The sequence below is a fragment of the Tamandua tetradactyla genome, chromosome 1 (genome assembly GCF_023851605.1).
Source record: "Tamandua tetradactyla isolate mTamTet1 chromosome 1, mTamTet1.pri, whole genome shotgun sequence".
NCBI classification, from domain to species: Eukaryota; Metazoa; Chordata; class Mammalia; order Pilosa; family Myrmecophagidae; genus Tamandua; species Tamandua tetradactyla.
In genome coordinates, this window is record NC_135327.1 from 140,380,518 (window position 1) to 140,394,976 (window position 14,459).

The window sequence follows — 14,459 nt, forward strand, 5'->3', positions numbered from 1 at the left end:
AAGCATTTTAATGCCTATTTTTATGCATGAATGAAGTATCATTTGTTAAGGAGCTTAAAGAATTCTGTATAAAGTACAGTATAAGTATACAGTATATAGTAAAAGTACAGTATAAGCAAGTTAGAATGAATTTACAATAGCTCTTAATAATAAATATCAGTAATATTGATCTATAATAATTTTTAATTCATTTGCCATTCAGTACATCAAAACATTTCTAGAATTTTAGAGTTAGAATTATTAGGACTAAATTATAATTATTTAAAACTTGATAGTTATAAGTATATTGCTAAGTCATAGAAAAACAGATCAATAAAACACAACAGAAATTTCAGAAACAGACATGAATACACAATTTATGCCAAAATTTAAATTCTTATCTCATACCTTAAATACTTCTAAAAAATCCAGACAGATTAAAAATTATAATGAAAAAAGCTATGAAAGTACCAAAAATATTAAAAAAAGATTTGTAGTATTGTGTTAGGGAAGGACTTTCTAGGCCTATCTCAATAAACAGAAACATAAATGAAGAGATTCACAATTCTGAATACATAATGAGTTAAAATGTATGTATCACACACGATAAACGAAATTAAGACATGAAAAATACTTGCTAACACACGATTAAACATTAATATCCTTGATATAGTAAGAACTTATATAATTAATAAGATGAATGCCTGCTACAAAACAACTGGCAAAGTATGCAAAAGAACAATTCACAAAAGAATAAAAATGATAAAAATAAAAGTAAAAGGGCTGAATTGTACTGTCAAATAAAAAAATGCTTGCCTGTCACACTAGCATTAAGAAAATGAAAAAAAAGTAACGCAAAGTATTGGAAAAGGTGGAAGAAATAGTCCTTCATCTGCCCCAAATACTACTAGTGGTAGAATTAATTGGCATCAACTTTCTGGAAAACAGAATTTTATTTATGTATTAAAAGCATGAAAAGATTCATATCCTCTGACATTGAAATTCCACTTCTAAATATCTATTCTAATGAAATAATTACAGATGTGTTAACAAGTTTCACCCCAAGATTGGGCCTGGGAAAAAAGTTGAAAAAAAGCTGTTGCTGTTTAAAACAGCTGCAAAATTACAGGGGGAGGGATAATAAATACCAAAAAATGAAAGTTAAATGTAAAGTATAATACAATCACAATGTGTTACAGAAGAATATTATATGACCTAGAAAGATGCACACATGATATGTTAAATGAGGAAACATCCTTTTAAAACACACACACAAAAACAGATACAGAAAGGATATATAACAAAGTTTTAACAATAGTTATCTCTAGTGGAATTAAGAGTGATTTCCTTCCTTTTACATATGTACTTTCTGAATAACTGCAGTTAATATACAATTTAGTTGTGTAAGAAATATTCGTCAACTTAATTTTTAAAGGAAAACTTCTTTCCCGGTGCCTGCCCATGTAAAAAAAAAAAGGAAATCCATTGACCTGACAATACTACCTACCTACAAGTCAAAGCAATTTATCTTTTAATTCTACAAATAAATAGATTTTCTACTTATTTTAGCAGTTAACAACTTAATTAAATGGCCAATTAACCATCAAATTAACCAAGTTGTTAACTGATTCCCAAATCTCCATCAGCAAATCACCTTTCAGGCCCCTCCAAAAAGAAGCCCTTTCATTTACAATCAGGTCAACTAGGTAAGAAAACTATCATTAGTGCTCTACTCCACTTAAAAAAAAAAAAAAAAACCTCTGCCTTTTAACTATTTCAGTAATTAACCAGAAAATCTGTAAGTCTAAAATAATTTCATGTACTTTTTTGTAACAAATATAAATGTAGATACAAGTCATTTAGAGTGGTAAACTGATAGCCTGAAGAATAATTTAATGTAAATTTAAAATTACAAATAGAAAAACTGCCTCAAGATTCAGGTAATTTTATTTTGCAAAAACCCATATATTAACCTATCTAATGAAATTCAAAAATTAAGTTTTAAAATGCCATCCCATCACCCATATAACAATCCACCTATTTTCCAAAGCTACTACAAATGTTTCCTGTTTTCTCAACTAATTTTGTTTTCATTTTAAAAGGGGGACCATAACATTCCTAAAGCAGCAATACTAATTTAGCTTAAAAAAAAAAAAGCTAAGTGGCTACATGCCCTCTATTTAAAACAAAAAGTCATCCAGCGAAGCAAAAACTTATTGTAAACAACAACAGTGAGTACTATGAGAACAACAATTAGTACTATGTGAAGAGACATGGGTAGTATCTGGAGGCTACCTGGAAAAGAGAGGTTGTCAAAGGTAGGGAACATGGGACAGTTTCCTTGATCTATGTGCCAGATCAGGCATTCTTTTTTTTTTTTTTTGTAAGCAGTCTTATTAACCCACTGCATAATTCATCCAGAACAGGTATTCTTATTTCCATCGCCTGACAAGAAAATAAGGACTTTTTCCTTCTAATTAATTGGTTGTCATTATAAACAGGGTATGTGGTTTACGAGTTAGAGAAACAAGATAACAGAAATAATCCAGAATGTTAGATTAAGAGCAGTTAGTTATTTGAAACTGATTTAGCTTAAATAAGATATATTATAGACATATACCCCACAAATATAAAATTAACTGCCCCCCCTCCCAAAAATAAACAATGTCAAATTCACAAGCTCAATGTTAAAGGTAGGACTCAGGTGATTTCTTACATGTCTAAATGACTATGCAAATATTAACTAAGCCTCAAACAGATTTGAATAAATGAAAAGACTACTACAAAGCAATTTAAAGTAGATGCATCCATAGTAGTACTTTTCATACTCACAGAACGCTTGAATAAGGAGGTGAGTAATCATTTGTCTCAAATTAATGCTTCCAATGAATTAATTTGCAACAGACCATAATTTATAAGAATGTCTAAAAGATATGTGTCAGCAGTTTATAGTACCTTATTATAACAACATCAGCTTTCTGTTCTACTTAAGATTTCATTATTTGTACACTATAATTTCAGAATATGATTGGTGGTAGTATAAACATGAGAAACTGATTCTCAGGAATGGAAATAGCATTTTTTTTTTAAATTCTAAAATATACCTTTTAATCTATATTTTAACAGCTCTGCAAATAATATATGTTATCATCAATAGCTTTTTACAAATCATGACCTCTTACCCCTATAATTGTCATGATTTTCCATTCTTAATGTATAGAAAATAATGCTGTTAGAACTAATGGCATCTTAGATGACTTAAGACCCATATATGTACACCTACATAATATTAAAAAAAAAAACCTCACATCCACTGTTTACCAAGCATGAAGATTATTTTGCCATTTTTTCAGGGAAATTTTAAAAATTAACAATTTGTTTTTATGTTCTAAAACAAGTTTTAATCCCTCTAGGGAAGTATACTTAGTAAAATAATGTATAGTTCTAAGAACCTCTATCCATGGAAAAACATTTCTATGTAAACCTTTCTTTTGTAATACAAAGATAATATTTTCTTGTCCAAGCGGAGTTACCAAAAAAACCAAAAAACGAAAAACAACAAACAAACAAAGATAATATTATTGTAGTACTGACTTTACAAAGAAGAGTATATGAGATTATAGATGCTAACTGATAACAGTAAAGAGTGTGTTCTATAGCTTTCCACCACGTGAGTTACAACATTTTCAAACAAGATGATTGTGTATTTTAATGGATCATTATTCTAAATATTCTTTCATCCAGATCATAATAACCTCAATTTACAAGGCCTCAGTCTCAAACATAGTATAGCAAACCTAGGAAATATTCAGGATTAAGGCTATCATATTAATGTTGAAATAAAACCTATTTAAGACCAAACTTAAAATACAATATTTAAATATTTGGAAAATTCTTTTGTACCTGCAATGAATACAAATAGGTACATCTTCATGTTCCTGATATTTCCTCATTAAGCTGATCATGTCCAGAATGGAATCAAATGATGAAGGAACATCATGGTCTGGCCAGTTCACATAATGAAATTGATATAGCCTACGAGATTCCTTGAAGAAAACAGAAATTCAACAATTTTGAAAATATACTTGCAAGTTTTCTAAGATATCAGTGTGGTGTTTAGCATTGTCTTTAAATAAACAGTAGCACAAATTTGACTGCTTACCATGTACGAGGTACTGTTATAAGTGTTTGATGCACAAAAATTATTTAATCACCATATAATTCAATGAGGAAGGTACTGTTAATATTATTCTCATTTTAAAGGTAAGGAAATTGAGACAGAGAGATTAAATAACTTGCTAAAATTTCACAGCAAATGACAGATGTGGGATCTAAACCTAAGTAGTCTTACCTGTATAATCTGTACTTTAACTGTTATACACTATATGAATATACATACTATTGCATTAATCCTTAAACAGATAAGAAATACATCATGATAGAGTCTATGGTATTAGAAGACTAACAGAATATTTAAGCTGTAAAAGAATTTAGAAATGGACTTGTCCCACCCCAAATCCACTTGTTTTATTCTAGATAATGGTTCTCAAAGAATGGTCTGGATAGGTTTCTGTATTTTAACTTTTTTCCATTTTAATTTTGAAAACAGGGAATATTAAAGTATAACACACATTCAAAAAAGCTTTTTGAGATCCCGCAACAATTTTTACAAATGTAAAGGGAAACTGATATCAAAATGTTTGAAACAATTTTTCTTGAATGTTTGAGAATTGCTGTTCTAGGTGTTTAACAGAAAGAGCACTGCTTTGAAGCCCGGCAAATACAGTAAGGTAGGTAAAGTACTACATATAAAAAAATAGAGGCCAAGGTATAAAAAAATGCATTGTCTAAAGAAATATGATTATTCAAGTCACTGGGGAGTATGAGAACTGTAACCCAGGTTTAATTGTAAACAGGAAGGTAGGAAGTTCTGGGTACATACACAAATGCACAAATTAGGGAAGAATGATATGGCCAAGCTAAATTACTTACAATTTAGGGAAAGTTATATTGAGCAAGTAAAAATTTATATTACTTTATTATCTAATTTGGTAAGCATAAAAGCTCAAAATAACAATGAAAATATTACACTTTGATTTTTCTTCAATATACAAAATGAAAAAATTAACAAATCTCCTTAATTACGTAAGATACAATAATATGCTATTTATATATCTTCTTTTTGGAAACCATCCTTAGAGATAAGCCCTAAATAGAAGATACTTACATTCTGAAATTCAAGTAAGAGTGTCCTAATGAAGTAGTCTGTCCTTGCTTGTTCAGCTTCCTAAATAAAAGGAAACACTTTTGAATCTGTGAGAACATGAAAACATACGTACATACAAAAAAACATATTTAAAATCTACAATACAAAATTCACCTTTAAAATGCTAGGTATGCCTGATAATTATAAAACAACCATTCTAAAGTTCATGAATTTGTTCAAGTTCTATTTATAGATGTTTTTTTCCCAAACAGAAGTGGCTCTTAACAACTTAGTCAGGGGTCTGTCATCCCCAAAATCATTTGCATGGTACCATCTGCCCTGTTTTGAGGCCAAACCCTCAAACAAAGCAAAGACTCCCTTATGTGGAGATAATGGAGGAGCTTTCAGAAAGGTTGACCATAGATATGTGTGCCGGTTTGAATTTCTGATGGACCCCAGAAAAGCCATGCCCTTTAATCCTCTACCCATTCCAGGTGGGTCATTAGTTTACTGGAATACTTTAAAAGAGGAAGCATTTGAGAGAGAGAGACAGAGCCAAGTGAGAGTCACAAGCACCATAGAGCCCACAAAGCCAGAGACCTTTGGATAAGTAGGAATACACCCCCAGGAGAGCTTCATGAAACAAGAAGCCTGGAGAGAAAGCTAGCAGACATTGCTATGTTTATCATGCATCTTCCCAGTTGAGAGAGAAACCCTGAACATCATCAACCTTTCTTGAATGAAGGTAACCTCTTGTTGGTGCTTTGTTTGGACATTTTTATAGACTTGCTTTAATTGGGAAATTTTCATGGCCTTAGAACTGTTAACTTGTAACTAAATAAATTCCCGTTTTAAAAATCTGTTCCATTTCTAGTATATTGCATTCTAGCAGATAGCAAACTACAACAGTATATGACCTCAGAGGAGTTTGAAATTCTAAAATGAAGATACAAGGACTCTTAATTCAGCAAAACCTTTTTTTGCAAGACACCTTGTCATCACAATGGAACTGAGGGGGCTAAGACCAACTAAATGAAAACAACTAACTTCACAGAAGATACAAGAGATCACTACCTAGATGTTAGTGTACTTCCGATAGGGAGGAAATTTTATTCTTGGAGATGGTGAAAAAAGATACCTGGGTCTTGAAGATAATTACTTGAATATAATATGCTGGGGAGGAATAAAATTGAAGGATGTTTTCCTTAGAAAACTATCATTTGTCAGATTTATCTGGCCAAGAATTTGAAGATTAATTTAATAAGGTAATCCTTGCTTTCCATTGTTCCAATACGCATGAACACCAGTTACTACAATTTAGTTAAATAACATCAGGCTGCCAAAAACGCAGTCAAAATTTCAGTTACCACAGTGCTATGAATAGTTGCATAAAGTACAGCCTTTGCTGCTAGCTCTTTTGTCCATAAATCATTTATGCAAATGACAAATGTGCATCATGATCGATGACAAATCACAATAATTTCTTCAAAGACTGCTTTGGTCACTCGGCATCTGTTACCCAGTTCACATACAAACAACAAAATCTGTAGTCTCATAGCCTCCGTGTCTCGCAGTGATAAACTAATATGACATTTTACAAAAATGGATAATAGAAAGAGGAAATTGGTCAACAAAGATGAAGGGGCAGTGAAGAAGTGCAAAGTGATAATGCTGAAAGTGAAATTGTATGTGATTAGAAGACTTGAAAATGGTGACAGCAAAGCCAATATAGGAAGAGACCTAGGCCTACATGAAGCTACAGTACAAACCATATTGAAAAAGTCTGATGAATATAAAAAACAAGGTAAAGTAGCATAAATCTTCTAGCATAAACTGCACTAGGAACAGGAAGACTCTCATGGTTGAAATGGAATGTTTACTTCAACTCTGGATTGAAGACTGTAGTAAAAAACAAATCCCAATCAGTGTGACTAGCATTCAGGCCAAAGCATTGAAGTTAGCTGCTACACTGAAAAGAAAATGTTTTATTATCAGGAGACTGAAAAAGAATATTTTACTGTCAGTAGAGGCTGGTTTCACTGTTTCAGAAGTCACCATAATTGATTAATATTAAGCTATCTGATGAAGCTATTGGTGTAGATAAAGATAGTGGTGAAGTTTACCCCCAGATTCCAAGAATTATACTTAGTCCTTGTTGTACACAGTAGTGCAGGAAAGTACTATACGAAAATTTTTGCAGGATTCAAATGGAATGGAAATTGAGTTATAGAAGATATAGCTGACTGTGGGAATGTTCACAGTGCTGCTGTTCGAGAGACTTTAGATATACTGCTAGAGGAATCTAATGAAGGTGACTTACAGACATACATGAGGGAAGTGGTCGTGATGAAACAGATGAATATGTCTCAGAGGAAGTGATTCTGCCAAGAAGCTCCATATTAAAGGAACTCTTAAAGACATTTCATGACATTGAAAGTGCAAAGGATAAAATTTTGGAGGCTCATCCAAATTTAGGAATATGGCACTTTGTCACGTCATAGAAAAGATGGTAGCTCCATATCATAAGTTATATCATGACAAGACAAGCACTGTTAAAACTACTTTTGATAAATTTTTTACAAAGAAGTAAAATTTTAATTCTCAAAAAAAAGTTTGCAAAGTAATAACTACTCCCCAGAGTCATATAATAGAAAAAAGAAAAGGGGAGGAAAGCTTGCCCACTTAATTTAGGATTATTGTCTTTATCTGAAAATATTACTTTCTTATAAGAACCAAGTATTACAGTTCATATGTGTACAGAATGTCCACAGAAATGATAGAAACAATGCTTTCATCAATGCCTACCACCATATCCCATCTTCAGTCATTCTATCCATAAGGCTTGATTTTCCCTATCTAATATTCAACTCTCCATTAACTGACAACTGGGAAAGGGAGGGAATACACTCAGAAAACTTCAAATTATACTACTTTAATTTTTTTTTTTTTTTTTTTACATGGGCAGGCACTGGGAATCGAACCCGGGTCCTCTGGTATGGCAGGCAAGCATTCTTGCCACTGAGCCACCGTGGCCCGCCCCTACTTTAATTTTTATTTTTCATTCATATATTCACACACCATGTGATCATCCAAAGCATACAATCAGTGGTTCACAATATCATCATCAAATAGTTACATTAATTGATGACAAATAACCACTTTAAAGTCTCTTATTGTCATTGAGTCAAAGTACACAGAATGAAGCCTCTATATCAGTTTGTCACTGGGCAAACTATTCTTTTTGCCTTAGTAATTGACAGCATAGTCTACAACAGTGATTCAAGAGCAACATGATATGATAACCAACATCATTCCTGCTTTAATTTTTTTTAATTATAGTAATTTACTTTGAACTTTTTAAACAACATTAAGGGGAAGTTATACGTTTTACTTTTATCAAAAAAGGATATTGTGGTTCTTGTGTCAACTTGGCGAAGTGATGATGCAGTTTTTTGGTCAGGCAAGCACTGGCCTGACCGCTGTTGCAAGAATATTTCGTGGCTGATAAACCAGAAGGCTGGTGTACTAAAAATCATCAGTCAGTTGCTTCTATCTGTGGTTGATCACATCAGCGATCAACTAAGGTGTGTCTCCCACCAATGAGATAATCAGTTAAGGACTTTAAGTACAAAGAGAGACTCTTTCACTGGTTCTTCAACCAGTAAGCCTCTCCTGTGGAGTTCATCCAAACACCTCACTGGAGCTGCCAGCGTCATAGCCTGCCCTATGGATTTCGGACTCTTCCATTCTCAGTTATTTAAGACACCTTTATTAACCTCCTATTTACAGATATCTCCTGTTGGTTCTGTTTCTCTAGAGAACCCTGAATAATATAGGTATAAAAGAGAATATTGTTTGTATGGTAAGAATTACTGTGCTGGTTTGAAAGGATGTATGGACCCTAGAAAAGCCATGTTTTAATCAAAATCTCATTTTGTAATGGCAGAATAATCCCTATTCAATACTGTATGTCTTAATCTGTAATTAGATCATCTCCTTGGAGATTTAACCAATAGAGAGTAGTTGTTAAACTGGATTAGGTGACCACATGTCTCCACCCATTTGGGTGAGTCTTGATTAGTTTCTGAAGTCCTATAAAAGAGGAAACATTTTGGAGAATGAGAGATTCAAAGAGAGCAGAGCAGAGCGAAAGCCACGAGAACCAGAGTCTACCAGCCAGCGACCTTTGGAGATGAAGATGGAAAATGCCTCCCAGGAAACTTCATGAAACAGGAAGCCAAGAGAAGAAGCTAGCAGATGATGCCGTGTTCGCCACGTGCCCTTCCAGATGAGAGAGAAACTCTGAACTTCACTGTCCTTCTTGAACCAAGGTATCTTTCCCTGGATGCCTTTCACTGGACATTTCTATAGACTTGTTTTAATTGGGACATTTTCTCGGCCTTAAAACCATAAACTATCAACTTATTAAATTCCCCTTTCTAAAAGCCATTCCATTTCTGGTATATTGCATTCTGGCAGCTAGCAAACTAGAACACTTAGCAATAAAAGCATTAAAAAAAAGAAAATATTTGTTCAACACTTCACTTTTCCTATGAAGAGTCAGAGAATGCATATTTTTGGTTTTACAAGCCATAAAAGTCTCTATCTACTCAACTTTGCTTTTGTGAAAGACAGTATTTTAAATTAATGGATGTGGTTGTGTTCCAACGAAACTTTATATACAATATAGGGAGGGGGCTGTATCTGACCCATAAGAGTAGTTTGCCAGCCCCAGTGTATGTAGTTAAATACAAAAACATGTGATTGACCTCCTGCTAGCTGGTCCTCCTCAACCCCATACCAAGAGAGCTCCACATATTATCATTTCCTTGTCTCAAATGATCTGTTGCCAAGTGATCAAGACATACACTACAGCTATTTTCACCAACTTGATTTCCATTTTAAATTTGATTTTTGTTTCCAGTTAAATCTGTAGTATCAAATCCTAAATTGTTGTGTGACACAACCACAGGACATACAAATTACTTTCCATTTTAAAATCTTCAAAGAAAAATTTTGTTTCAGGTGCTGTCAAAATTAAACTAGCTATTACTAATCAAATCAAACCTCATATCAAAGAGAAATTTTAAATTTTTTAGTTCAATTAAAAAATCATACCAGAAAGTCAATCCATTCTTTTCCAAAATATAAACTCTATCCTCTATTCATTATTGAAAAAATTGTTTATTATTCTTGTTCCTGAAATGTTAAAAAATGTCAAGTTGTTTTGTTGTTGAATATTAAGCATATTATGTTTTCACTTTTATTGTGACATTTACTACAGTTATATTATTTCATTTAAATTTACAAATGTTCGATACAACCACACTGCATAAAGACTGGATTTCCTGGACTTCCCAGGACCTATAATAGAATACTTTCTGGATTGGTGAGGGGAGTGTTTATACACTAAGTTGTGGTATGTACTGGTTATTATTCATTACAAGAATTTAAAATACCATAGGACTCTTATTTTTACTTAACCCATAAACAGTTAATGGATTGACTGCATATTAAATCCAGTCAGTTCAACTATTAAGTTGTATTTAACGTTACAAAACTCACATTGCACTAATAAAGGCAATGGAGTAACACAGCTTGGGTCCTTTCATACATCAAGTGAGAAAGTCCTGAACTTTTGGTATGCTCCAGAGGAATTAAGAAATCATAAGTACAAATAAGACAGAAAATCATGGTCTTGAGCTCACCAATGACAAATAAAATCTCAGAAATTATATTTCATTTCACCACAGAAAACAAAGACAAAAACAGATCATTTTGAGATGGAGAAACTATTAAATTTGTATGCATGCTCAATTACGATTTTTTAGTTGAGTAAACAAAACATTATTTTGTTCAAGTGATTAAGAAAGATGTTATCATGTTGCCCACAAAGCAAAATTACTTCTATTTTGGTTCACCCCCTCATTTATCATAATTTCTGTCTTTCTTCCTTCTTTGTTTTTGTTCATTCATTTTCTCAGCTTTTGCTGTCAGTTTTAGAACCTGAATTTAACTCATTTCCAGAGGTCATTAAATAGTAAGGTACACATTTAAATTTCGTATGAAAATATCTGCAGGAATAATTACCAGGGTCCTAAATTTTTTAAGTGAAACAAAGGGTTGATCTTTTTTTCCCAGGGTGGCAGTTCTCAAATCTACCTTTCTACATATTTACAACAATTGTGGGGAGCATAGCATAGCTACAAAAGGTTAACAGATACACTACATTTCAATCATCTAGGGTTTTTTCTATTTATTCAATTTGAAATGAATACTAAATACCAATTTACAAGGAAATTGTACATTTATAAAAATCATTCCCAAACTTAAAAACTTAAGGAAAAAAAATATTGCTAAGTTATTGTTTGTTACAAGTAAGTGCAGTTTCATGGAAGCATTATATTAAATTGAATATATATATATATATAAAAACAGGATTCATACCCATTACAATTTAATTATTCATCACTGTAGCATGCCAATATTCTGATTAAATGATGTATGTAAAAACAGATACTTACACAAGATATTTTAAATGGTACAAATGTTATAGGGTCTTCTCCATACAAAGGCCAGTAGCGTTCACATTTTTTCTGTTATCCAAATAAAAGTTAGTCAGCAATCCATGACAGTTTTTCTTACATATCTACAAATATTTATGCCCTATGTTTTAGCTAACTACTCCTTTCCAGAAAACAGAAAATCTGCCATCAAAAGGGCAAGAAGAGCTTAGAGTCACCCAATTGCTCTTAAAAGTAGACTACCATATCTCTTCTAAGATTAGTCATAAAATCTATATTAACATAACTGTATATAACTTTTCATTGCTAGCTACATGTCTATAGGGTAGACAAATAGGACCTTCTCTCTCTTAAAAAAAAAAAAAAGGTGGTTGGCACAATGAGGTCTATTTAGTTTAACAGTTTTCTAGCTATTACTGTAAAGTTATAATAGCCTTATATAACATGACCATCTCTATAATTTTCATCTTAATGAATTTTTATTAAGTGTAAAATCTGAAGTGTGGTAGTAAGAGCACTCAATATCAGAAGAATTTTGCAAATACTCATGAACTTCAGCTCCTTTACCTATAAAAATAGGACTAATAAACCTTATTTTACAGATTATTATGAGCCCTAAGTAAGAGTTTATTTCAAATATTCTACTGAATATTTTACAAGGTTTTTATTTTATAAGATTATTTCATAATCTTTAAAATAAGATTATTGTGAGCCCTAAGTAAGCGTTTATTTCAGATATTCTACCGATGATAAAAACCCTATACAAAGTTCTTCTTTAAGATTACAGAAAGTATAATCAGTTTCCCTTTACAGCTATAGAAATAGAATTAAGTAATAATAAACTTCATTATCAAACAATCATTTGAAAACATTTAAGTAAGCCAATGAAAAACCTAAGTTTGTAGAAAACTCAGTGATTTTGTTAAAAATTCAAAGAATATGCTGAGTGAGTCTAGCCAAAAACTAAAAGACAAATACTGTATGGTCCCACTGATGTGAACCGACATTCGAGAATAAACTTGGAATATGTCATTGGTAACAGAGTCCAGCAGGAGTTAGAAACAGGGTAAGATAATGGGTAATTGGAGCTGAAGGGATACAGACTGTGCAACAGGACTAGATACAAAAACTCAAAAATGGACAGCACAATACTACCTAATTGTAAAGTAATCATGTTAAAACACTGAATGAAGCTGCATCCGAGCTATAGGTTTTTGTTTTGTTTTGTTTTGTTTTGTTTTACTATTATTATTACTTTTATTTTTTTCTCTATATTAACATTCTATATCTTTTTCTGTTGTGTTGCTAGTTCTTCTAAACCGATGCAAATGTACTAAGAAACGATGATCATGCATCTATGTGATGATGTTAAGAATTACTGATTGCATATGTAGAATGGTATGATTTCTAAATGTTGGGTTAATTTCTTTTTTTCCGTTAATTAATAAAAAAAAAAAAAATTCAAAGAAATGATGTAACTTTTCTCCACACCCAAAAAAAGAAAAGTCTTTAAGTAACCATTTACCTTAAAATAAACCTCATAGGGCAATAAAATAGAACTGAAGCTCAGAAGGGCATTATACTGTAGCATGGTCAAAAAGCTAATAATGAGTAAGTTTGTCTGACTTCAGTATATATGCTATTTCTATTAGATCACATTTAAAGTCAAGGTTATCACATCAATTCATAGAATTAATTCATTCACAGTCTACTACCAACAAAGCACTGTGAATCCTAAAACATTTACACTTGATACAACTTAATTTTTCTTCAAGTACCACTGATACACTAATATCACCATTACTAGTCGAAGTTATTAATAGAATAGAAATAAAAATCAATCTTAAACTTTAATAAAAACTTAAAACATCAGAAACATTAGAAGAAACTGAAATTTCCTAATGCAGTTGATTAATAATGATATTGATGGATACAGTAAAAATGTTTAAACAGATAATTATTTAATAATTTTTCAGTTTGTGTATTTTCTAATATTAGATGTTCATTTTATGTTCAATATTACTTCAATACTTCCAGTACTGGAAAAAGATGTGGTTCAAAGAATGATATATACCATAAGTTAAAATAAGATTTTCTAAGGAAATAATATATCTCATATAAGAGAAAGATGTAATGTCTTGCTTTATTCAACTATCCCTACTGAAAAAAATTTTAAAAGAACTTTTATAATTTAAAACTAATGTTTATTTTAAATAATGAACCATATTAGTATAAGGTAATTTCCAATAAACACCACATAATTTATTTGGTAAGTTTGATCTGTATGTCACTTTTATAGAAGGACACATTTTTCATTTAAATATTTATACCCCTTAAAATACCAATGTTAAAAAAAAGCCAGAGTAAGGAATTTCCTTCTCTGAGTTTTGAAGAAAATATTAGAAAGGAAGGGAAGGAAGGAAGGAAAGGAAAGAAGGAAGGAAGGGAAGGAATGGAGGGAGGGAGGGAGGGAGGGAGGGAGGGAGGGAGGGAGGGAGGGAAGGGAGGGAAGGAAGGAAGGAAGGAAGGGGAGAGGGAGAGGGAGAAAGAAAGAAAAGAAAGAGGTATTTGCAGACAGAAATCAGAATATTTAAGCTGTAAACTGATGATAACTACTCAGGATTATTTAATTTAAAACATTTTCATTTGTTCAGTTTTATTCCTACTTTTAAATACCTCTCTAATTCAGTCCATAAATAATAAATGCTTATTCTTCTTACAATGCCATTAAAAATTGAGACAAATCACAT

The 14,459-nt window shown here is 31.9% G+C and overlaps 1 protein-coding gene across 3 annotated transcripts in view; it reads right to left on the bottom strand.

Annotated features, from left to right (window-relative positions):
* The window catches only part of PTPN12 (protein tyrosine phosphatase non-receptor type 12), a 133,657-nt gene that overhangs the window by 39,550 nt on the left and 79,648 nt on the right, over positions 1-14,459 (bottom strand). For all 3 annotated transcript variants that reach the window (XM_077155196.1, XM_077155275.1, XM_077155358.1), the window contains exons 6-8: positions 11,710-11,781; positions 5,207-5,266; positions 3,883-4,025 (exon numbers count right to left, since the gene is read on the bottom strand). In XM_077155196.1, the coding sequence (XP_077011311.1) occupies positions 3,883-4,025; positions 5,207-5,266; positions 11,710-11,781 (275 nt within the window). The remainder of the gene's footprint in view (positions 1-3,882; positions 4,026-5,206; positions 5,267-11,709; positions 11,782-14,459) is intronic.